Source organism: Pseudorasbora parva, chromosome 2, assembly GCF_024679245.1.
Source record: "Pseudorasbora parva isolate DD20220531a chromosome 2, ASM2467924v1, whole genome shotgun sequence".
Classification (NCBI taxonomy): Eukaryota; Metazoa; Chordata; class Actinopteri; order Cypriniformes; family Gobionidae; genus Pseudorasbora; species Pseudorasbora parva.
The window spans coordinates 14411817-14438526 of NC_090173.1; the positions used below are offsets into that span (position 1 = coordinate 14411817).

Here is a 26710-nt window from a genome sequence, read left to right on the forward strand (position 1 = left end):
GTTAGTGTGTAATGTTTCGGTTAGAGCATAAATAATACCTGTTAAATTATAAAGCTCAAAGTTCAATGCCAAGCAATATATTTTATTTAACAGAAGTTCCCTTTCAGAGCCTACAGCGAACGGCCGGTTTGGACTACACCGCTGCACTTCCTGCTGTAATGACGTCACTAGAACCGTTTGTTGACTAACCCTCCGCCCGCAAGAACGCGCAAAATAGGGGGCGTGGTCTTGTTGCTCTCCCACGTGGAGAAGAGCGTGCATTCAGCGCTTGCATCTCCTTGTTATGGTAAGAGGCGGGACCTTTCTGGGCAAAGTGCGCTAAGCTGCTGTCCAATCACAACACGGGGAGCGCTGGCCCAATCAGAACTCGTTACGTGTTTCTGAAGGAGGGACTTCATAGAACAAGGAAATCATCAGGCCGTTTTCAGGACAGAGGAAACAGCGCTGTACAGATAAGTACATTGTGGGAAAAATACTGTGTTTTTTTACACGCGAAACATGAACTCATGTTATATTGCACACTGTAAACATAATCAAAGCTTCGAAAACACACGAAGAACGGGACCTTTAAAACACGAAACGATCGGTTTCTGCGAGAAACCAACAGTATTTATGGTGTTTTTTTTACCTCATAGCAGGCGAATCTCATCTAGTATTCCCAATGCCAGCTAGGTCAAAAACCCGGCGCGATACAGCTCTGGAAAAAATTAAGAGACCATTTAATATTGAAAAATCATTAAGTGGTCTCTTAATTTTTTCCATATATATATATATATATATATATATATATATATATATATATATATATATATAATCCTCATTAGTGCTTGCGTGGATGGTGCAGATTGGTCGAGTGAGGCATCTATGTAAATGTATATCTATGATCACGCCTGGTTTTGAGCTTACTTGATGGAAGTAATGGCATTGGGAATACTCGATGAGATTTGTCTGATTTGAAAACCGTTCATTTCGTGTTTTAAGACATCAGTGTGTCGCCACGAGCCACAGGGTTTAATATGGATTCGTATGGCTGTGTGTTTTTTACTCTCATAGAAACACACCCCACTGACATACAAGCATCATTGTACGAGCAACGGTTGGTGTTAAAAATCTTCATTTGTGTTCTACTGAAGAAACAAACACACCTACATCTTGGATGCCCTGGGGGTGAACAGATAAACATTTCATTTTTGAGTGAACTATCCCTTTCATCAGACCACCCATCTTCTCTTTTACCTCCCGCCCTTCCCGTCTTCCTGCCTCAGTGGCAGGATCGCTCCCCCCAGAGCGCTAAGGAGGTTTACACAGGCATTGTTTTACTGTTGTGCTCTTCTAACAATACAGACAGCAGCATGCACTCAGTGTGTAATCATTTTTTTTCTTGTTTCTCCCACGTGCAGCGCCCAGCAAAGGAATATTGTCAACAAGAAGAGGGCCATTCCCAACCAGGTACAGTTTTGTTCTGCTTCCACATTCTCTTGAGTCTACCCTGATAGCTCTATCTTTCCCCACATCCCTCGCTCCAACACCATCACTCCCTCCACCGTTCCATTTAAACACAAAAGGGCCTAACACTAAACCTTGAGGAATCCCTTACATCGCAACCCTTTTAGTTGACCTCCGTTGATCAAATAATGAACAATATGTTTCCGCAAGGCCTCTATCACTTATACATGTCATCAACCACACCCTTTTATATAGAGTCCTTACCAGGTGTGACAAAAACAACGAGCGATAAAACCTATGGCTTCCATGAGTTTTTGCCTTTACCAACCACAGCAAGCAAAACTGAGGTTTTGTTAATTGTCGTTTTTAATTCTGTGGCGTTTTATCCCCACCTAGAGTGAACATTCATTAGTCCAAAATGCAAATCTATGCAACTATACAAAATGTTTTAGTTGAAAGCCCTAAAACCTGGAGCTTTTTTTTCTAGCTTCGAGTAATTACAAAAATACTTTGTTCTGCAAAATGAATGACGTGAAGTCCCTTATTAACTTAGAAATCAAAAACCCATTGGAAATTTCCGAAGGAAGCAAAGGTCTATTAGCCTTCCGGGTTGGACTGCAAACTGACGTGATGACTGAACAGCTGTATTAGAAATCAAATACGGCTGTTATTGTGAAGCATCACAATTTGTGTCGACGGCTGTAATCTCGTCACACCTGGTTGGGACACAGTTGTGCGTTGTTTGATTTGAATGAACGTTTCTCTGGACTGATGAGTAAAAGTTAGAAACATGAAAGAGCCTGAAATGGGCTTGTCGTGTGTGAAGGTTTCAGTGGAAATGACATAAGCAACTTGAAAGTACGCTTTGTTATTAGACAGGGACATTCCCTTTCATTTCCTCCCCTGCTTTTGAGAAACTGCGCTTTCACTTACATCACAGCAATACTATCTGCTAGTAACACTGACGCATGACAAATTAATAACCAGTGCATTGTTTTATTTGTTACAGTTTTGCACTAATTTAATGCAAACTTCCCCCAAGTGTAATTCAGAATGTGCATGGATCCAACCGTGACAATGACACAACCTTTTAGATAATTTTGATTTGTGGTACTGTCTGTGGTTAATCTAATTGCATGTAACTTTGTTCTGTTGCTCTCTCTCTTTCTCTCTTTCTCTCTCTCACTATGTGTCTGCTTCCCTGTCTCCCCAACTTTTTTCTTGCAACTCTTCTCTCTCTCCATCCCACTCTGGTCCCTTTCGAACCTTTTCATTTCCATTTGGCAAACATGTCGTTCTAATACTTCCTCCTACATGGTCCTCCTTTTCTTGCTTTGCTTGTTGTTTGTGTCTCCAATTTTTTTCGACCCAAAACTCACCCCCTCCCTCCCTATTCACGCAGGGTGAAATACTGGTAAGTACCACAAACCTACAAGCCACACCCAGTTAAAGGTCATCAGCGCTCGTCCAGTCAGGAGAACTGAGGCCGTAAGAGGTCAACCAACTCATAATTATCAGTGCGGGCGGGATGTCCGTGTGCTGACTTGACGGCGAGAGTTATAAAGCTGATGGTTTTTCTTTCACTCTGCAGCTAGGTGGCCTGAGAGAAGGCGAAGCCGAGAAGGTATAGTCTGGTGGAAAACCAAAATGGTGGAATCTGGAATAAATAATCAAATCATAGCTGTTCAATTGCAGTTAATAGTAAAGTAAAATCCACCATAAAATGCACACTGTAATTAGTGGCATCACCTAACATTCGGTAATTCTTGTAATTAAACCAAGAGAACATTACTAACCATTTATATGGAGAAAATGTCACAGTGCACAGTGTTTTGGATTTAGCATGAAAGATTTTTGGGGTTTTTAACAAAACAATAATGTATATATGAGTGAAATTGCCTTTGGCTTTTGGCTTGCTCAGCTGGGGACACTTAAATGTCAATTATAGCACCGATCTGCCCGCATTGACACTATATGATAATTGAAATAAGCTGGATAACATCCCCATTTTCTCCTGAGGGGCTGTACAGCCGAATCAAAATCTGTTGCATTATTTTCTTGTTAACACTGTGAGCTGCTTTGAAACAATGGGCATTGTAAAAAGCGCTATATAATTAAAGTTGACTTGACTTGAAATAGAGGCCTCGGTTGTCCTGTTGCTGGATGTGAGTCCTGGCGGCCCAGGCTGGGTGAGCAGAGTTTGCCTTGTGGAGAATCAGCCTCTTCGTCATCATGGGCATATGGTGGGTGGGCGGGGCCAAAAAACATCCAATCATACTAGGGAGTCAAACTCAAATCCAAGATAACGTGGTGTTTGTTTGAGTTTTCTTTTTGTGGTGTGTATTTTTTATTAATTCATGTTTTTTTTTTTTTTTTTTTGAAGTGCTAATCAAAATTATTAGTTTTCTTCATATTAACAACACTTTTGAGGTAGGACTGGGCTATATTGATAAAAAAAAAATCTCAATAACAATATTCAATATCACTGCGTCCAAACAGCCATTCTTGTCATGATTCAAAAGTAAGCAATAAAACTGTAATTAAAGCATGATCATCATTGAATCAGAGATTTTAATTCATTTCAAGGGGTACTTCAGCGCTGGGAAGATTAATCTGTATTTAAACTGGTTCATTAATGTAGTAGAAATGTAAAATTATTTTTGAATTTGGTTCTGTCTATACTGAGAAAAGACAAAATGTATTTTTGTCTCATGGGGATGAAAGACTACAATTCCCAGAATGCTTTGCTGCCATGTGAGGCCACTCCCAAAGCCACCGCTACTGGATTACTGGATCACTTTCCCACGTTCATCTTCATAAAATCAGTTCAGTTAGAGAACAGACACTACAATTAAAAACTGAAAATGTCTGTTCAATATGTGTTCGATGTGATTTAGCCGCTGAGGGAGTGTCACAGCACACACGCTGCAGGAGTCACATTACGTTTATCCTTGATGAATGAGCTCTCGTGATGAGAGCTGAGTTAAACGCATCCGCGCGCGGCATATACTTTCACAGCGCATGTTCAGTATGGTGCGTTTTCAGTTGATGCCTTTGGAAGCTTAACTTCCAAAGGAATTAATTCGAGAAGTTGAAACACTGACTTTGCTCCGTCGGGCGCACCGTTTTAACATGAATGCCCGAGGCTGCAGCTGCGAGCGGAGTGCTGCGAGTGTGATCTCCCATCCCCCACGCGCGAGTTGAAAACATGCGGAAATGGCTCCCTCTGCTTGCTGTAGTCTTTAGCCTCTGGCCAACATTTTTAACGATGAAGCAAATTGACGATATTTGCGCCAGAGTAATTTTTCCAGAAATAAAATGCATAAATCTCTCGTCTCAGGGGGGGACCACGATCATTTGAATTTACTCCAGGGTTTCTACTGATACAAAGCCATATGCTTATTGCTGAAGTAACCCTTTAATGAAATTGGCAGTTTGAACTGATTCATTGACATGAATTGAATTTACTATCTCAAAGTAAAGCCCTTAAAGCAGTGGTGGGCACTTCCAGTCCTGGAGGGCCATTGCCCTGCAGATTTTAGCTCCAACCCTGATCAAACACGCCTGAACCTGCTAATTCATTTCTTCAGGATTACTAGAAGGCTACAGGCTGGTGAGTTTGATCAGGGTTGGAGTGGACCTCTGCAGGACAATGACCCTCCAGTACTGGAAGTGCCCACCGCTGCCTCAAAGTTAGTTCACCCACAAATTAAAATGAGCCCATGATTTACTCACCCTCAAGCCGCCCTAGGTGTATATGACATTTTTCTTTCAGATGAATACAATCGGAGTTATATGAAAAAATGTCCTGGCTAATCTAAGCTTTATAATGGCAGGCCAAAATTTAACGTCCAAAAAAAGTGCACCCATCCATCATAAACGTACTTCACATGGCTCCGGGGGGTTAGTTAAGGCCTTCTGAAACGAATCGATGGGTTTGTGTAAGAAAAAAAAAACATATTTAAGACGTTACGATGTAAAATATCTAGCGTCCGCCAGACCACCTTCTGTATTCAACGGCACTTTCTGCGTAAATTTGTTGCAAACCTGTATGCATTTCTTTCTTCTGCTGAGCACAAAAGAAAATACTTTGAAGAATGTTGGTAACCAAACAGTTGATGGACCCCAATTTGACATACTATGGAAGTCAGTGGGGCCCATCAATCGTTTGGTTACCCATATTCTTCCAAATGTCGTCTTTTTTATTCAGCAGAAGAACTTCACACAGGTTTAGAACAACTTGAGGGTGAGTAAATAGACAGAATTATCATTTGTGGGTAAAGTATTCCTTAAATGGCCAAATAAGTGTTTTAAATCAGCACAATAGTAGCTGTTTCTTAAATGTATACCTTAGTGAAATTATTTTGAATAATCAATATATTGTCTAGTCCTACCATAACTTTTGTTGGTTGTTGGTAATTAGCTCTCTCTCTCTCTCTCTCTCTCTCTCTCTCTCTCTCTCTCTCTCTCTCTCTCTCTCTCTCTCTCTCTCTCTCTCTCTCTCTCTCTCTCTCTCCCGCTCTCTCTCTCTCGCTCTTTCCTTTATGTGCCAGAAATGGCCAGAATGTGGCAGTAGTGGGTTCCTTTTACTAATCAATTGACTCTCATTTACAAAATTAACTGCTCAACCTTAGAGAAATCCTTTCTGGGGCAAAGCTAATTGGAGGATTTCTGTTGAGGTAATTAACATTCGCCTCTCACAGGTAATCAACTAATCATCTCATCTTTAATTCAAAATCACCCAGCCTATATCAACAGATTTCTGTTTGATAAGATAGCTGATCATATTTTGCCAACTGTTTTATTAAGTTAATGATAATTAGGATTAATTAGCGTAAGTTAGAGAGACAGCAGTCAGAATGCGAAATGCAAACACTAACGGAAAATGGGGTCGCGCTCTCGTTTCTTTTCAGTTGTGGGCGGCAAAGGGAAATTGGATCCGCGTTAGAGAACACCGAGCCCGAGTCGAGCTCTGACCGCAGATATTTGCTGGCTTTCTGTCTGATGAAAAGATATTCAAGAGCGTTTTTGTGGTCATTCGTATGGGCCGCTACAGTACGTTCCTCAAACACGAGATGCCCGAGCCGTACTGTCCTGCTGGTGTTCTCACCTTGTCAATCTCTTTTGGCTTTTCGAAGTTTAGGAAGGTTGATGGCAGTTCCCCACCAAGGCAAACTATCTAAATAGTATGTGCCATTAGTTTTATGTCTGTGTTGTTTCTGTTGGCACTCTCTGATTAACTCTAACCTCCTCTTCTCAGCTTCACTCCGACTTTACAGAGAACAAAGCAAAACGGAAAGGGAGAAAAGGGATGGTATCTTAGAAATGCTTGCGGTGCATATTTCTTTGTGTAGTTTAATGTTAATTGATGCCGTGTGGTATCACGAAGTAAAGATGTAGTACCAGGATCATGGAACTAAAACACGCATTCATTTTGATTGCATGTTAACTTTAGGAACACTGAATACCTTTTAACAGTTGAAAATAACATTGAAATCCTGCTGAAAACCCCTCCCTTTTTAAACTCTGTTTCCTTAACTAATATTTTATCTTCCCTTCCTACTCCCGCACCCTTCTCTTCCCAAACAGCCTCTGGTCACCCGTTTGACTCTCCAGCCGATGTCTTCTCTCACTAAATAGGTTTTCACACTTGAGTGCCCACTTGTGTCTGTCCCCATTTTTTACACCACTAACGTCGTTCTGTCTTGTGTACCAGCATGTAGGTTAGCTTTTACTAACTCACCAATTTGACCCTAACATTCCGCTGTCGACCTCTGACCTCCATTCCTCCGGCAGGTCTGGATGGCGTCTGCTGTCACATTGCTTTTGAAAGAGAAAAAAATCGACTAGCACAACACATTTTTTTTTTTCCTTTGTACTTTTATTGTTGCTCTATTTCAAGACTTCAAGACGCTGTGGTTTTGTTAGTGTTTATTCAGAGCGTTTAATCGTGACTAAGCTTTAATTGCTGCCTTATGTTCCGACTCCATGCAGGTTAACGTCAGATACTGTAGAGTCCCGTGGTTCTCAACTGGTGATTCACAGCCTAAACACGGCAGGACAGCAGGGAAATGCGAATGATACAGTGCAAATAAGCATAGGATTGTGCCTTTTTGCTAATGCGAATACAACATTTAGTTGAATGCATTTAGGCTGAAAAGTCATACGTCTGTTATTTATGCATTTATAGCCGTCACTTTGCCTGTTCAACTCATGATTATGTTATTGTACGTTCATGTGTTTGCATATCGACGGTCCCCAGTCACGACGGTTAACCAAATCAACACTATTGGGAGTTTCGCGCGAGGGCTAAAGATTTCCCCACTCAGATTTATCTCATGGTCGAGTTGGTCAGTGTGGAGGATTCAGAAAACTGCTTGGTTTTGAAAGTGGCCTTTGTACGGCCTTTGTAAAATATTTTATGATCAGAAGTTATGACAACATATGTATTAACGGTAACACTTTAGTATGGGGAACACATATTCACTTTTAACTACGACTTTTGCCTCAATAAACTCCTAATTTACTGCTTATTAATAGTTAGTAAGGTAGTTTTTGTAGCATTTAAGTTTAGGCATTGGGTAGGATTAAGGGCTGTAGAATAAGGTCATGCAGAATAAGGCATTAATATGTGCTTTATAAGTATTAATAAACAGCCGATATCCTAGTAATACAGTTAATAGTTAATAACTGAACCTTAAAATAAAGTGTTACTGTATTAACATTGCTTAATCTCATCAAAATAAGCTAAACCATAAGAAATGAGTTGAATCTCGTATAACTAAGTCAGTTTAATGTAATTTAAGTTGAAATGACTTAAACATTCAAGTTGACTGTACTTAAAAATGTAAGGCAGAAACACCGGAGCGTTTTTTTTTTGCGTTTAAATCTTCAATGATATTTCCCCAATTTGGCCCCACCTTCATGTTCCTAATCCAGTTGAGAACCACTACTGTGATATACAAAGCAGCTTTATTTAGTTATTCGGGTTAGTCGCTAGAAGTGATGAGTTTGGCAGGGTACCAGAAAATAGCAGGTAAGTGTGAAAGGTTTAGGTTTGTTCAGCATAGGACAGAAGCTTCCAGAACAAAGACTGTTGAATATACAAGTGTGTGAAATGGATCTCATAAATGTTTCCCCACCCTTGTGGCATGCCCTGCACCCCCTCCCCCCCGTCCGCCTCCCGTCCCACAGGTGATCCGTAAAGGCTGGCTAACCCTCAACATCAGCATCATGAAAGGCGGCTCCAAGGAGTACTGGTTCGTCCTGTCGGCCGAATCGCTGTCCTGGTACAAGGACGAGGAGGTGAGATTCATCTGTTCTTCATTTCTCTTTCGCAGTCCCTGCCCCCTCTCTCGCTCAAGTCGGTACCCCGTGTGTGTGTTTGAAATGAGTGCGAACGTGAGCAGATCTCCAGAGCTCTCATGGCTCGGCTGGTAGTACATGGTGCTGGTTACATCACGGCCATGGTTTGGGAGCTCATACTTTTCTGAGCTTGTTTCTTTGGATATAAACATCTGCCAAATGCATTGATGTACACGTCTTACTTTGGTCCCCAAGAGATTTGGTTTGTATGAAAAAATCCCCCCCCCGTCCAGCGGCGAATGGTAGAGTCCTTGTGCTCAAGGCGCGGGTGTGTGTGTCCCTGCCCAGCCTAACCAATGTGCGGACTACTGTTCAGCTGCAGCATGATGAACAGGTAGTCTGAACACTGGGCAGGCGGGGGGGAGGCAAGAGGGCGGCTGGACCGCAGGTCACTGCCCCGAGGACCGCACACGACTGCAGAGGAGAGTAAACACTGATAAACCCGTCGAGAACATGTTCAGGTCACTGCTTATTTAAAATAAGGCAATATGAAATTATATTTTGTAAGTAAAAGAAGGTTGCTATATTAAATATCATTTCAACAGCATTTTTTTTTACATAAAAATCCCCCAAAATCTCATTTTCATTGATGCAATGTGAATAAAAATATTGATATTACAGTTGTAAAGTTCATTACAATACAATTAGAGTCATTGCAAAGGATGGGAAGTAAAATAATGAATAAAATCCACATTAAAATCCACGTACATACTGCGTTACTGGTAATTTGGTGGAATAAAAAAATGAATTTCTCATGAAAGTAACAGTGCATTAAAATATGTTTAATTTTTAATGCAAAATATACCATCCTATGATTTCGGGGTGAAATCTGACCTTATATTTTTACGTTTAAAAGCTTCCCGTTCAGATTAATAAAGGCACACAAAGAATCGAGTACTTAAAAATTGCCCACAAACTTTATAGTAAAAGTATTATGAATCTGAAATATGTTGAAACCAGTCAGAATAACATTCTGCTTCTTGGTAATCTTTAATTGCGAATTCAAAGGTACATTCGGTATACTCACATGTCCACTTGCTGCGTGGCAAATGAATATTCCAGGCCTCTGCCGTTTCTTCAAGAGAAATACGGACCGTTGTGCCATCACGGCTCCTTTCTCACAATCTGAACCACATACAGTTGTGGTTTTTGCCATTGTTTTACGAAAAACACAGAGAAATGTTCCTTTAGCGGTGGCTTCCGAAGCAAAGAGTAAGCGGTATGCGGAGAAAGGAGAGACGAAGAGCGGGACGAAAGTAAAAAGGGACGAAAGGGGAGGCAAAGTGACGTGGCAAGCGCACTGAAATGTTCCAGCCGGGATCCGACTTTGGAATTTGCAGGAAATCGTACTGGGTTACTGGGGGGTTGTGTGTTAGTGTTTGTGTATGTGTGTGTGTGTGTGTGTGTGTGTGTGTGTGTTGGGGGCAGGGAAGTGTTCCTCTGAGTGATGTAACTGTTGGGGCCGTAGCTGTGCAGACATAAACGTTTCCAGATGCTGCTTCTCAACTCTACAGAACGAGTTGGCAGCATTAGTCTTCATCCAGACTCCTCCTCTTCTCTTTCTTTTCTCTCTCTCTGTCTCACATCCCCCTCTCTGGCTTGGCAACCTGGTGGTCCTTTAAAGGGACAGTTCACTCTAAGAAAATAAAAATTTGCTCATCATTTGCTCGCCATCATTTTGTTCCAGTCCCTATATGACTTGCTTTCTTCTGTTGATCACGAATGAACAATCTTCATGCAGAACTTTTCTATACAGCCATGTACTGTGAAGTGGTTTATAATAATGTTCTTCCTCTCTCGTTTCGCTGCAATAGGAAAAAGAGAAGAAATACATGCTTCCTCTGGACAACCTGAAGCTCAGAGACGTGGAGAAAGGCTTCATGTCCAATAAGCACATTTTTGGTATCTTCAACACCGAGCAAAGGTCAGGGCTGACCGCAGCTCTCTATATTTGTGTGTTTGCGTTTGGTGTTCGGTGACTTCATCTGTTCGATCCCCCTCGCAGGAACGTGTACAAGGACTTGCGTCAGATCGAGCTGGCCTGTGACTCGCAGGAGGACATGGATAGCTGGAAAGCGTCTTTTCTCAGAGCCGGCGTTTATCCTGAGAAAGATCAGGTACAAGCGTTTCCTTTGAACACATGAAAAGTAAAGCACTCCATGTTCTGTGAGATTTTACACATTTAGCTTTCATGATACGATGCTTTTCATATCAAAAGGAATATTCAATGGGAAATGATTGATGGCAGGACTCATCACACTACCAGAAGAATATGCTCGAAAACCCGGTGCCAATATAGCACCGCAACCTATATACCTAACCGGTATGTACCGGACCGAATCAGAACGCAGATTTCGGTTCCTCATTTCATTGCCATCAAACGTGCTTTCGCACTTTGGCTGGAGCTGAGCCAGAGACAGACGCGCTCAGCGCTTGTCACATATCGCAATGATTCAGTGTTTTCAACCACATCATGTTTATTTTAGGTGTCAGACATTTAAATGCACACAAGTAGCAGCAAAAACGCTGATGTCTATGGGCTGTTTTTTTTTTTTTTTTTTGACTGTGTTTTATTTCTATCAGACACACACTATAAGTTACTTATATAGTTTACTCTATTCTTCTCTGAGTCCACCGGTCACTAACTTTCATGTATTTCGTGAGACGAGGATGAATTTACGTGGTGTAAATCCGACAGATCCGATTCTCTGAGGCGCAAACTAACACGGCGGCGCACATCGCGCGTTATAGATCAACTAACATGAGTATTATGACAAAACACATTCACTTACACATATTTGAAAATCAGAATGTCAGATAGCTCATGACATACGTAACAAGTTTGCGAATATTTTGAATAAAAAAGAAAAAAAAACGACAAACCGATACAGCTGAGCTGTCATACAACGCTTTTGCGGCTGCTGCGTGTCATGTGAGACACACGACGCGTTGCAAATGGAAACATGCATTGTAAAATATTTAGCCAGATAATATTTTCATATTAATGCAAAATAATCCTGAACTGGATTAGAATACAGACTACTTTGCTATTATTAGTGCTGTAATATCACTAGGGTTAGTGCTGTTATTTAGTGTTAACTTAGACATATTGTAGTTGGGTTAGGTGGCTTTAGCTTTTACTGTGAATTTAAGGAAATCGTGTTTTGTATCTAATTTAGGGATGCACCGAATCCAGGATTCGGGTTCGGATTCGGCCGAATATTGGGCTTTTTGACTGGGTTCGGTTTCTGCCGAACCTTAGAATTTTTTCCCACCGAACCCGCTTGCACTACGCGATACTGGTCAAACATGATGCCGCGGTTGATTTTGGCAACGTGTTTACTAGGTGGACCGTTCGAATGCAGTAGGCTGTGAGAGAGTGAAAATGGAACTTGTGAACAGAAAATGTGTTGTTTGGCAGTACTTTCAGTCACAAGAAGACAATTCAAGTCGAGCTAAATGTTCAATTTACAATGCCGATTTGTCTCGTGGTGGCATGAAACCCTAAACAATAGCCGCTGGATGTCCGGTTCGCGGACGAATCGTTCTTTTTAACTGGATCTTTTTAGTGATCCGGTCGAACCAGTTCACCAAATTGGACTGAATCGTTCTAAACGGTTCGCGTCTCAAATCAGCGCTGATGCCACAAGTTACTCACTTTCTGACATGAGTGACCGTCCCTCAGACTAGAAATAAACTAATATCTTGAAGTATATGTTGTAACTCCAACAGTTCACTGAACTGAGACATGTTTTGCTGTGAGAGCCGGTGAGCTGAGATACTGCATGCGTGATAGCGTCGTCTTGAACAGAACTGTTTCTCTCGGAGTGGGACGGCTGCTGTTTCTCTCGGAAAACTGATGCTGATAATATATGAGCACGGGTGAACCAAGGATTTGTGTAATTTTATGTTATGTCAATGTAAGTTTATTTAATCTGTGTAAAACATCAGTATTTGCACGACAGTGGCTGTATTGAGTGCTTTTGCAAAACATGAATTAAAAAACGTGTCCAAGATGACGATGATTACTATAATAATTATTACTATACTAAGTTTTGATTACAAATACTTTACATGAATGTGTTTGAATCCGCCGGTATGATAGAAATGACGTCATTACGTAAGGACGTAAAAGAAGCGCTGATCCGTTTTTTTTTGTGCATGAAGGAATCTACTGACAGCAATACGGCACAGTCATCCTGGCACAATGTTTTTTTTTTATTAAAATTACATTAAAAATACACTGCCTTAAACGTTGTTTATGTCATTAATGTGTTTACTGTGATAATGGACTGAGGATGGGAGTTGGATTCGGTTTCGGATTCGGCAGAATCTTAACCAGTGGATTCGGTATTCGGCCGAACCTCAAAAATCTGGATTCGGTGCATCCCTAATCTAATTATATATTAAAGTATACTTTAAACTTTTCATAAATTGTTCAATATAAGGAATTAAAAAAAAAAAAACAATTATATTTAATGTCTATTTAATGTCATCCACCATTGTTTTGTGGCTCTTTTTTTTTAAAGTATCGGTTCACGCACCGTTTGGGCACCGGTACCATTTTAAAAGTACCAGTTTTGCACCGGAATCGTAAAAAAACTAAATGATACCCAACCCTAATGCTTCCCAATGTATTTTGCTCAGAAATACAGTAAAACCCTTCTCATTTATGAGTGAATTTTCAGCATCATTACTCCAGTCTTCAGTGTCACATGATCCTTCAGAAATCATTCTAATATGATGATTTGATGCTCAAGAAATATATATTTGTATTATTGTCAGAGTGGAAAACAGCTGTGCTGCTTAAAGGGGCATAACACTCACAGTTTCTGCCAGTCTCATGTTAATCTTGAGTACCTATAGAGTTGTTTTGCATCCTCCATATCTCCGTCTTTATTTTTATCAGATTTATAAAAGACTGATACGCTGTACCGATTCTTTCTGAAAACAACCGAACTCATGAAGGAGTGCAGTGGGTGGGAGCTAAAGAGTCACACACACACACACACACACACACACACACACTGAGACAGTGTTTTTGTCATCAAAGATGGAGCTTTTTAAAAAAAATCTCTCCCAAGTGGAGAAATGTGAAAATGTTGTTTTCGCCTTGTAGCGTGTACTTCGACAACAGTGACGCATGTTTAGCAATGTGGCACATATTGTACCCATAGATATCTATTATACCCTTACGAAAGGAAAATATATTCACCAATATATTACTTGAAATATATGGAATAATATATTGATGGTATTATACAATATATTATATATTCCTGTATATTTTTGGAATATAAAAATATATTTTTGTTTCGTAAGGGTAAGGATTATACCGGCATTGTTTTGCCTACTTTATATGTTCATAGTGTTGCTAAAGAGAAATGTTTCTTCATAGACTCTTCATATTTCATTCCTGCAAAGATGATTTGCTCGCAATTGCTGTCCTGCAGGAAAAAATGTGTCGTTTTGAATGCAACCTGGACACAACAGTGAATGATGGGATATTTTGCTAATAAAACGACCGTGTTGGAAGAATATCATGTATGAGGAGGTCTGGAGTGGCAGAGAAGTGTTAGAGTGGTCCAGGATATGTATGAGAGCAGTAGGACAGTGGTAATGTGTGCCGTAGGTGAGACAGAGGACTTGCACTTGCAGGAGACACACAGTGAAGGTGGGACTGCATCAAGGATCGGCTCTGAGCCCCTTCTTGTTTGCGGTGGTGATGGACAGGCTGACAGATGAGGTCAGACAGGAATCTTCATGGAGTATGATGTTTCTGGATGACATTGTGATCTGTACTGAGAGCAGGGAGCAGGTGGAGGAAAGTCTAGAGAGGTGGAGGCTTTCTCTGGAGAGAAGTGGAATAAAGGTTAGTCGCGGCAAGACAGAATACATGTGTGTGAATGAGAGAGAACCAAGTGGAACAGTGAGGTTACAGGGAGAAGAGGTAAAGAAGGTGCAGGATTTTAAGTACTTAGGGTCAACAGTCCAGAGCAATGGGGATTGTGGAAAAGAGGTGGAGCGGTCTGTTGTGTGATAAAAGAGTACCAGCAAGAATGAAAGGAAAGGTGTACAGGACAGTAGTGAGACCAGCAATGTTGTATGGTTTGGAGACAGTTGCACTGAGGAAAAGACAGGAGGAAGAGCTAGAGGTAGCAGAGCTGAAGATGTTGAGGTTCTCTTTGGGAGTGACGAGGATGGATAGGATCAGGAAGGAGTACATCAGAGGGACAGCACGTGAGATGTTTTGGAGACAAAGTTAGAGAGGCCAGATTCAGATGGTTTGGACAGGTTCAGATGAGGGAGAGTGAAATATATATCTGAAAAAGGATGCTAAAGTTAGAGCTGCCAGGCAGGAGGTCAAGAGGAAGACCAAAGAGGAGGTTTATGGATGTAGTGAAGGAGGACATGAAGGTAGTCGGTCTGAGAGAAGAGGATACAGAGGATAGGACTAGATGGAGGCAGATGATTTGCTGTGGCGACCCCTGAAGGGAAAAGCCGAAAGAAGATGATCTCTGCTCTCACAGTATCATCCCAGGAGCTTTTATTATGTTTTATGCATGCAGAGTGTGGTGATTGAAGCATTTTGTGATGTTTCGTGTGGGAGAGCAACTTTTGGAAAACTCTTGATAACAAGAGCGTGGACTGGGAGCGTTTTGAAATGGAAAACGCCATTTTAATTCAGATTAATGTAGACGTAGTAGTGTTAGTAGAAATAGTTGTAGTAGTGGTGGTGATGCTTCTAAAGCCAAACATTACTATCAGGGCTTGACATTAACTTTTTTGTTCACCGGCCACTGAGGCTAGTTGTTTTCCAAAGTTACTAGCCACTCAGCATTTTCAACAATACCACGATGAAATATATAGGTCACTTTGTATTTCATAGTCTTTCAAACGCCATAGTCATTCAGTGTATATGTGTGTGTAGGTGGAGTCAGAAGATACTGCCCCAGCCGACACCTTCTCCATGGACCCTCAGCTGGAGAGGCAGGTGGAGACCATCCGTAACTTGGTGGACTCCTACATTGGTATCGTCAACAAGACCATCAGAGACCTCATGCCCAAGACTATCATGCATCTCATGATCAACAGCGTGAGTGCACAACTGTTTAAGCAGTTAATATTGTAACGTATTGCAAACGCCATCTCGTCTTCATCTTCTCCTGTCTTTTCTTTCTGTCCCCCAGGCTAAAGACTTCATCCATTCGGAGCTGCTGGCGTACCTGTACTCCTCAGGAGATCAGAACAGTCTGATGGAGGAGTCTGCTGACCAGGCCCAGCGCAGAGAAGAGATGCTTCGTATGTACCATGCCATCAAAGAGGCCCTCAGCATCATCGGAGACATCAGCACCAGCACTATCTCCACCCCCGTGCCTCCGCCCGTGAACGACAGCTGGATGCCGGAGTCGAGGTTAGAACACCAGCAACATGCATTTAGATTCCCATTATTGTGCTCTTCCCTTGTTCAGAATGGACTTCTAGTATACAGTATAGTAGGGATGCAACGATTATAGATTGTGTTGGTACGATTATAGTCTGAGAAATAAGCCCCGTTTCCACCGAAATTACCCGGAACAATTTGTACCAGGAACTTTTTTCCGCCTAGACCTGCTACTGTCTGCGTTTCCACCGGGGTCTAAAGTACCGTGAAGATTAGGCAAATTAGTCCGGTGATGTTGGACTGCGCGCGACTGCTACTCCCAATCAGCGACGAACACTAATCTTTTTTGCGCGACAAATGTCTGCAACAATAACAAGTAGTGAGGAGATTCAAGCTGTGCTGCTTTTTCTGGTTATGTATTGGTTTACTAAAGAGGTGATTAACCAAACGGCGGAAAACAGCGCTGATACTAAAGCGTATTCTGAAAGCTTGTAAAGCTAGATTTTTGTTATAATCAGCTATTACGGACATTATTGACCGAGACGAATGCGGGCCATCAGACTGAAAGAGCAAGACTGATATTTACTAAACGCAGAATGACCCTCGCAAAAGACTTGCCGGTTGAATTAAAATGCTGCGTGAGCTCAACCAATCAGCATGTTCAGCGCCCAAGTCCCACCCTCGAAAGTTCCTGAACTTTAAAAAAAAGTACCACCTTGCGAGGAGGGGGAAATATTTACCCGGAACTTCATTTAGACCCTGGTTCCTGCGGTCGAAACACACCGAGTACCACCCCAAAGTTCCTGGGGAAAGTTCCTGCGGTGGAAACGCTTGGCTATAATCCCGTTTCTTCTTTCCCTTCCCTGTGTAGCCCCACCCCACAGCGCAGACCGCCTACAACGGCCCCGGCCCCCAGCAGGCCTCCAGCAGTAAGAGGTCCAACACCAGGCCCGCCCACTCTTAACCCCACCCCTGCCTTCATAGCCCCGCCCATTCCCTCTCGGCCCATGAATGCCTTCGGCAACAGCAGCCAGGATCCTTTCAGCGCCCCTCCTCAGATCCCGTCCCGCCCCGCCCGCATCCCTCCGGGCATTCCCAGGTAAGACCATCAGCCAGCGAGTCACCTCCATGTAGATATGTGTTCTCGCATGTGAGTGTGTGTGAGAATGAGGTGTCTGAGGCTCAGAGGAGTGAACGTTTGTTGAGCGAGGTTTCTTCAGTTATTCTCTCCTGTAACGTACTCTATTTTTTTCTCAGCATATTCTCAACCTTCCAGTGTAGTCTTTTTCCTCTTTCAATCTCAACTCATCTGTTTTCTTCAGAGGTCTTCTCGTGTAGCCTCGTCGTCTTTTCATCTTTTCTCATCTAGCCTCATCTCTTCTCCTTCCATCTTTTCTCTTCTCATCTGTTTTTTTTTTCTTTCCTCGTGCTTGCTCAGTTTCATTTAGCATTTTCTCATCTCATCTGTTCTCAACTGGTGTCTCCCCATCTCTTCTTGTGTTTTCTCATTTTCTAGTAGTTTTTTTAACAAAAAACTGCTCCAAACATTTTTCTAAATTAACTTAACAACTTGACAAACTAAACAAAATAACACTACTTCAGTCCTCCACAATACGAGTAAAACACTTGCATATGTGAGTAAATGTTCACTCTGGGCGACTAAATAATGTCTGTCATTAGCTGTTGGCTAATAAATTCTTAGATTTTACTCACCAGTGTGTGTGTTAGAGGTTGAGAATAAGTTAAGCATAGATATTGTCACTCGCTGAACACTCTGACTCGCACTGAACACTTTCAATCGTGAGAGTTTCTCAGCTCATCTGATGACGTGCCGCAAGCCAGTGTGAAGGCGCACAACTCGCCGTCGCTTTTCTCACAAACAGACACGCCCACGCGCAAGAGTTTTACATATTACGCAGAATCGACACGCTACATGTTAAAGGTGCCCTAGAATGATTTGAAACAATATGTTAATTTGTTCTCTGATATCTACATAGAGGCTATGTGGCTTATTTAAGGGAAAAAAATTCTCCAGGTACAGTCACCATTACCTTTTACAGGTCCATTTACAACCCTATAAATTGTCCCTAGGATGTACTGCTCTGTTTTTGCCTTATTTGGAAGAGACATGAATATTAAAGTTCAGCTCTGCTCTGATTGGCTTATTTCAGCAGTTCAGTGAAGCGGCTCGTGAATCCTGACAGAACACAGACCGACTGAATGAAACTAAGCAAAACATCTCAAATGGAGATTGATAAAATGCAGATTACTTGTTTATTTGTCGTTTTCAGATCATCCACGCGCGAGAAAGAGCTCGCGTTTGTGCAGTTGCCAGATTTCAGTAATTTAAATCCCCCAAACAGAGCTTTTCTGTGAAAAGAAACCCGTATACACTCCGGTTTTTACCTAAACATGTCCAATCTGGCAACCATATGCACGCTCTCTCTCTCTCTCTCGCGCACGGACGATATGAAAACACCAATAAACAAGTAAGCTGCATTTTATCAATCTCCATTGAGTATCGTCTTAACTTATATAGTGGACAAGGTGACGTTTGCTAGAAGAATCGCGAGAACGATCTGTAACCAAAGTATCTATGGTTGTATTTTGTAATACAAAATAATATTAACCTTTGTCATTAGACACACTATTTAGTTTTGTATGGTACTTGGAGTATCCTATCGTTACTGTACTAATATCTTGCGTTATCTAGACAATTCGGTCTCTCTAAGAAACTTTTTATTTTAATCAGAAATTGTTTAAACAGTCCATAAGTGGATAAATTATTTACTGCTTGCAGGAATATAGTTGCCCCTTTCTTCAGTTTAAGACGCTGAGCGAAGCTTGCTTGTAATGGGCCAAACAAACGAACGATTTATTGTGGTATCTGATTATAATAAACCTCAACCATGTGTCATGAGAGCTGTTTTTGCTATCTTCGAGTGTCTTGTTTACCATCAGTAGATTCGGCTTGTTGGACAGATGCAAATGTTGGGGGCGTGCATTATATAAATGATCCCCAACGTTTGCGTCACGGTTGGGTTTATGTTGAGAAGCACTTTTTTTTCCGTGGTGTTTTTGATTTACGAGATTTACATAAGAAGTAGGAGGCAATGGTGTTTGAGACTCACAGTATGTGATGTCCATGTACTGAACTCTTATTATTTCACTATGGTAAGGTTAATTCAATTTTTTCATTCTAGGGCACCTTTAACAGTATTCTTTGTTGTATCATCCTGTCAAAATACAAGAGTTCATTTAGAATTATTCAGCTTTTAAGAACAAGCCGTATATGCCGTTTTTTCTGGTAGTGGGCGGGACTAATGCCCAAACGGCAATCTCATTGGCTGGCGCTCATCTTTTTCTGTCCCTGTTTGGATTTCAGCAAATTACGTCGATAGCCAATGCTGTCTACTAGAGTGACCATATTTTGATTACCGAAAACCAGGACGTTTTGCCTGGCAATGAGATACTCAAATGGTACTCGGAAGTTTACTCAAGATTCCTTATAAATTTCAACACATTTAAAGTATGCCCCCTCTGTATAGATAGAAAATTGTTATATTAGGGTCAGGGCAGGACTTGAAAACAGGACATGTCCTGGGAAAACAGGACGTTTGGTCACCCTACTATCAACGTTATTAATATTCATGAACCCAGCAGCTCATCAATCCAACTTCAACTTCAAAAACATATTATATTACAATTATCTTTTTTTGTTTTACAGAAACACCAACAATATCCTAAGCACCACCACCAGTCCAAACTTCAGTTAAATGACAACTATCCATTTATAAAACAGTTTTAGTTCTGATTACTCAAGTTATATCATTAATAGTGCTAGATTATCATAATATCATAACATGATTGATACATTTGGTGTAAGTATAATATAATAAAATATATTAGTCTGGCGAGTAAACTAAAAAATGTACTAGCCAATGGCGATTCTATTGCCAAGGTGGGCATAGAGGGTTGCTACTTTGACATTTAACTATTTTAACGGTTGCAACGATGTGTAATAAAAAAATAAAAAAATCAGGCCTGGCTACATTTGAGCTTCTTGTCTGCAAGCATTCATTTTTCACAAAAGAGAGTAACGTGAGTAACAAACTCATTTCATTTTCAGTCATTCTAATTGCGTTACTGGATTAAAAAATGTTTAGTTACATGCGTGCTACCGCTAAAAGTAGTAGATTTACACTAACACGTTACTTCTAAAACTGCTCTCATCTCATCTCGTGTAGCCTCATCTAGTCTCATCTTTTCTCAACTTTTGTCTTTTCTCATCTCATCTCGTGTAGCCTCATCTAGTCTCATTTCTCCTCAACTTTTGTCTTTTCTTGTCTCATCTAGTCTCATCTCTCCTCAACTTTTGTCTTTTCTCATCTCCTCTCGTGTAGCCTCATCTAGTCTCGTCTGTCCTCAACTTTTGTCTTTTCTCATCTCCTCTCGTGTAGCCTCATCTAGTCTCGTCCTCTCCTCAACTTTTGTCTTTTCTCATCTCCTCTCGTGTAGCCTCATCTAGTCTCGTCTGTCCTCAACTTTTGTCTTTTCTCATCTCCTCTCGTGTGGCCTCATCTAGTCTCGTCTGTCCTCAACTTTTGTCTTTTCTCATCTCCTCTCGTGTGGCCTCATCTAGTCTCGTCTGTCCTCAACTTTTGTCTTTTCTCATCTCCTCTCATGTAGCCTCATCTAGTCTTTGTTGTCCACCTCGTCTAATTTCGTATCCCTTCTCCTCAGTCGGTTCCCTATGGTTGTGGGTATGTCTCACCTCTGTTTCTCACTCTTTTCTCCTCCTGCAGCAGAAGACCCCCTGGCGCTCCCAACCGGCCCACCATTATCCGCCCCGCCGAGCCCTCCCTGCTAGACTAGACCCGTGCGCCGGGCACCATAGTGTGCTCGGGCTGAGAGGAAGGGCTGGAGCGCTGCACTGAAACGTGCACGCGTGTCTACACACACAGCCTGACCAATAGACCTTAATAATCCACTCGAACTGTCCTCTGATCAGTGCTGCTAATCACATCCCTACTTTTAAAGCCCAGAGGTCTAAATTAAGCACATAACTATTCAACAAAAAAATATTATTGTTGTTGTTATTTTGTTCAAATATATAGAGTGACTTAAAGGGTGTAGTGGCCTCCAACTTTCAGTCATTGTATCACTCACATAGGTCAGGTGACCACCAGGGGGTATCCTACTCAACTCGTGTAGACGAACCAACATTAGACGACTCGTGCCTCCTCTCTGACTAGCGGCTTAATGTGGGATAAGATGTATACAAGCACTGTGCAAGCTAGTACACACTAGCCTGTCGTCTTCCTGTTCTTGGGTAACTGAAGGGTGGTTGAAGACCTCTTTCTCGTTATAGACACACTTTTTTTGATTTCATTCTGTGTTTTCTTGATTCTTAACTTGAAATGCTGAAATAAGACACCATTACCATTATTCTATGTGGAGTTTATTTTGATCTGATGTCATTCTTTCAATAGTGGTTTCCATGTTCAATTGGCCGTTTATTGTGTTCATGATTTCCGGTGTTCTGTGACCCTAGTATTGTGCTGATCCGACGTAATCCCAATCCTAACCCTACTGTCACGATTGCGCCTACTAGGGACACATCATTCGGTGGGTCCTGGAATTCAGCACCTAGTACCAGGTGACTGTTCATTATGACTTCATAGCAGCTAACCAATCAGATGAAGAGCTCACAATGAAAAAACCTAGACACTCATATTTGACGTTAACACTCAACACCCTCTTTCTGTCGTGTTGGGAAATTTGGTTCTTAAAAAGCACTTCTAGTTTCATGGACGGGAATTTTCTTAAATAGGCTCGATTTGTATGCAAATCTCTGTGATGGGCTGTTTATACAAATAATAATTTGTGTATATGAATATAATCCTGGAAAGCGCGGTAACCACTGGCGACGGGACGGCCCGTCGGCGCTCTGTAAGATAGTGTCTCAGGTAACATCCCACTCCAAATCTGGTAGCTTAGCGTTTTGATCATTGTAACTTAAATTAATCTGCCTTTATGGGGCTCTTTTATTTGGCGGGAATAATGAGGGTCGGGGGAAAGGGCGCTACAGGAAGTGGGAATGCACTCAAACATGGGGTCGCTGAACATGGTACATGCAGGTGTATTTGGGGTCAGGGGGCGTTTGCTATATGGAACCAGTCCGTTCAATCTTGACACGGGGAACTTTTTGACAGCAAAACGGTGAAACAAATTCTTCATGTAGACGTCATAGATGTACTAACACGCATATTTCATGAATTATTTATAACCTTGGCATCTGTCTTCGTGTTAATTTCCCAAACTGTTTGCATCGGAGTTGAATGAACGATATTCTTCGCTATCGACAGATTTGTGCATAAATATAATAATAGTTGAACATAATTCAGAGTGAAAGCGGTCCAGTCGGTTTCCTATCGATCCGGTTTTGGTTTGCAGAATCTGTGATGTTTGCTTCTATTGATGTGCGTGCAAATTTAGTTTTCTCGATTAACTTGAGGACCGTAATGGGGATTTGGTGCAAGCGGGGGAGCGACTTTGATTTTTAGCACTATGTCTGTAAATATCTGAAGGCTTTGAGTCGGACATGAGGTGGAACTTAAAAACTAGCTTTCAATACTGTGTGTTACGGCTACATTGATGGCAACCGTCGTTCCTTCTTCACAATCCAGTCAAGGATTGATTATAAATTGTATCCAGCTTTATCTTTTCCCGACTCAAATGACTTCAACATCTGTGAAGAACTGGACGAAGGCCGAATCACTGCAGCCGTAACTTTCCCGTGGTCTCTAAGGTTATGCTGACCCGATCCCCGTCTCTCCTTTTAATAATGCTGTCCTTTTGTATGGAGTGAGGGACCGAGGACATATTTAACGATCTTTTTGTATGCTTTTGGAATAACAAATTGTCAAGTGCCTGTGTAGCGATTTAAAATGGACTCGGAGCGAAATGCACAATGAGAATTGGAAGTGAGCTAATAAAAGGTTTTGTGTATAATAAAGGTCTGGTGCTCTGGTGGTCGGTGTTTCCTTGTGTCACGTCTCCTCGATTAAGCATGACATGTCTCTCCCAGCATGCATCTCTTCCTCTTTGTGCTCTCACTGAAATAAATCGGAGGTAACCGATGTAGTGTGATGATGCTCTTGTGTCTTTCAATCCTGCTTCACGTTTAAGGTGTCTCAGTCTATGACTGCGTCCCAAACAGGGGGAGATGGAAAACCCCAAGCCCTTGATCACTTTTATCTGATATGGAGCTGATCAATTATTCATAAATGTTTTCCTTTTACATTTGTTTACACACCATTCTATAGGCCTGTGAGAATACATGTTAACAAATATGAATATATTTATATTACATGTACAATACAATAATACAAATAAAAAAAAGTTAATACAATAAAATATTACTGTTTGAAAGAACAAACAAATAAAAACGGTTTAAGGTAGCTACGAGCATTAAATGCGGTTAAATGTCAAAATAACTCATACACTAGAGTTGTGTGTGGTGGGGGTAAATTAAATGGTTCGTTCACCCAAAAATGAAAATTCTGTCATTAATTACTCACCCTAATGTCGTTCGACACCCGTCAGACCTCCGTTCATCTTCAGACACAAATGAAGGTATTAGTGTTGAAATCCGAGGTCTCAGAAAGGCACTAAAGACGTCGTTACAAAGCCCATCTCACTACAGCGGCTCTACAATCATTTTATGAAGCGACGAGAATAATTTTTGTGTGCAAAAATAACTTGTATAGTGATGGGCCAATTTCAAAACAAAGTTTCGAACGGTTATGAATCAGCATATTGATTCATCATTCAGATCGCGTGCCAAACTGACATTGGCGATCCGAATCCGAGTTTGTCTAAAAGTGGAGTACAAAAATAATAACTGTAATTGTTAGATAATATGATTATGTTGGAACGTAAAAGGCAGAAGCACCTTGACTGCAAAGTGCGATCCCTTATGAAAGGAAAATATATTTACCAATATATTACTTCAAAATATATTATAATATATTGTAAATGCATGGAATAATATATTGATGGTATTATACAATATAATATATATTCCTGTAATATATTGCAAAATATACAAATGATTGCCGCTTTCATATATTGCAATATATTGGTGAATATAAATATTAAATCCCATATATGTGAATATATTGCCTAATGTATTACATGATATTTTCCAATATACTGCTATATATTTTTGTTTCATTAGGGATATAGTGTTGTCAAAAGGTACAATGGGTTTTTGAAGTGTCGTGTATAGTCGCTTATGTTGAGAGTGTGAACGCGATGGCCAATCGCAGGTGTTTAAAGGGTTAGTTCACCCAAAAATGAAAATGATTTCATTAATTACTCACCCTCATGTCGTTGGACACCTGTAACACGTTTGTTCATCTTCAGAACACAAATGAAGATATTTTTGTTGAAAGCTGACGGCTGAGAAAGGCTTCAGAAAGGCCTCCATTGGCATTCAGTATATTTCCACTGACCCACTCACAAGACCCATAAAGGCACTAAAGACGTCGTTACAAAGTCCATCTCACTACAGTGGCTGTACAATAATGTTACAATGCCACGAAAATAGTTATTGTGCGCACAAAAATCAAAATAATGACTTCATCCACTAAGTTATTGACGTGAACTCGACCCATACACGAGAATATGATGCAGCTCCACCGTTTGTCATAGTTCACATCCGAGACCTACACGGAAGACAATAACTTGGCGGATAAAGTCATTATTTAGGGGTTTTTTTGCGCACAAAAAGTATTATCGTCGCTTGGTAGAATGATTGTACAGCCACTGTAGTGAGATGGACTTTGTAACGACGTCTTTAGTGCCTTTTATGGGTCTTGTGAGTGGGAATGTACTAAATGCCAATGGAGGCCTTTCTGAAGCCTTTCTCAGCCGTCAGCTTTCAACAAAAATATCTTCATTTGTGTTCTGAAGATGAACGAAGGTCTTACGGGGGTGTCGAACGACATGAGGGTGAGTAATTAATGAAATCATTTTCATTTTGGGGTAAACTAACCCTTTAAAGGTAAGGTAAGGTAGGAGAAGCTATAGCAAGCTAGCTTCGGTAGCATACGATCACACTTTCCCTTCAGACTATCCAGAAAGCCATGCCTTCAAAACACATGAACGTGCAACTATATTGAGTGATTTGTACAAATGTAGTTGTATGAACAAAAGAAATTCAAGTTCAGCTGAAGTAGAAAACGGTTGAATAACTACAAGCATATTTTAGAAACAAAATGCTTATTTTTTTAAAAACCGAATTGGACAAACAAATTTAACTGAGAGCTTGAAATTCAACCAACATATGTGTCCACAGGCACCAATCTTCTGCATAATGGTAATCACAAAAACATTACAGAAACTCCTCTAAATGTCCAAAGTAACTGAACATTTAAAGTCAAAATTGGACGTGTTCTGAGTTTGTCACACCACAGACAATTAATGTGTTAACCACCCAGCCAAGTTTACTCTGCCAAGTAAAAACTACCTAACACTGAGATAAACTAACAACATATCCCCCTTTACAGAAAAACCCCGCCACAGAATAACACTTTATTCCCTATATTTACTTTCCTAATGCAGTTTCCTCTCAAAGCATGCTGGGAACTACTGCACCACTGCCAAGTTATTTCATGTCAACAAAAATGATTCATGTAGTTTTAGCACAAATAAACTTTAGTTGTAAATATATTAGTTTGATTGAACACAATTAAATTAAGTTGTGACAAAATGTTACTTAAGCTAATTTTAATTCAGCTAGCTTTTCACAGCTGCGTCGCACGATATTCAGTTAAGTGACTGAGCCACTGATTATTATTATTCATTTATTAAAAAAAAGCTGACAATTTTACAGTTTTTCGACTGAAAATTAGTATTAAGTTAATGTAACTTGTCAGAGGTGATCTTCCACAAACTCATTCATAGTGCAAGGGGTAGCCAAAAATCATATAGTTTATATATTCACCAGAAATTCTTTCTTTTTTGCATGGACTAATCTAATCGTGCATAGGAGACGCATAGTGTAGAGCAAATGTGATGCGAGTCAGGAAGGAGCTTATGAATCACATTTGCAGGGTTAAAGGTCTCAGGAACAGGATTGAAACCACATGGCTCCATCACTGCTACATCCACTGTGACGCTGATTTTTCTCTCTCAGCATGACTCATGAGCAAGTTTCCTATGTGGAAGTAAAAAAGAAAAACGGAAGATCCTGTCTGAATAATGACTAGAGTCATTAGTCAGATGTTTAGTTGTGTCAAATATCCGCATGTGACCATGAGTAACACGTTTCTCGTGTTTAACAGCCTTTGACTCAGTGTAAGCTTTTGAGATATTACTCTAACTCCACCCCTCCTTCACACAGAGCACACGGTCATAATGAAAACCTCAGCGCTTTATTCCTCATCAGAGCCTGAGTTACTGTAAACATACTCTGTACCGTACGTAAATGAAATTCTCACTGCTGAT

At 40.9% G+C, this 26710-nt stretch overlaps 1 protein-coding gene across 8 annotated transcripts in view; it reads left to right on the top strand.

Annotated features, from left to right (window-relative positions):
- Positions 1-23230, top strand: part of dnm2a (dynamin 2a) — a 75417-nt gene extending 52187 nt beyond the window's left edge. For 2 of the 8 annotated variants that reach the window (XM_067456832.1, XM_067456824.1), the window contains exons 13-21: positions 1401-1449; positions 2849-2860; positions 8641-8751; positions 10626-10735; positions 10817-10928; positions 15743-15907; positions 16002-16225; positions 17067-17294; positions 21001-23230. In XM_067456832.1, coding sequence (XP_067312933.1) covers positions 1401-1449; positions 2849-2860; positions 8641-8751; positions 10626-10735; positions 10817-10928; positions 15743-15907; positions 16002-16225; positions 17067-17294; positions 21001-21070 — 1081 coding nt within the window. In that variant the 3' untranslated portion in view covers positions 21071-23230. Of the gene's footprint in view, positions 1-1400; positions 1450-2848; positions 2861-3037; positions 3071-8640; positions 8752-10625; positions 10736-10816; positions 10929-15742; positions 15908-16001; positions 16226-17066; positions 17295-21000 lie in introns of all 8 variants that reach the window. The other 6 variants (XM_067456812.1, XM_067456804.1, XM_067456847.1 and 3 more) reach the window with 4 other exon arrangements.
- The last annotated feature ends 3480 nt before the right edge of the window (positions 23231-26710 follow it).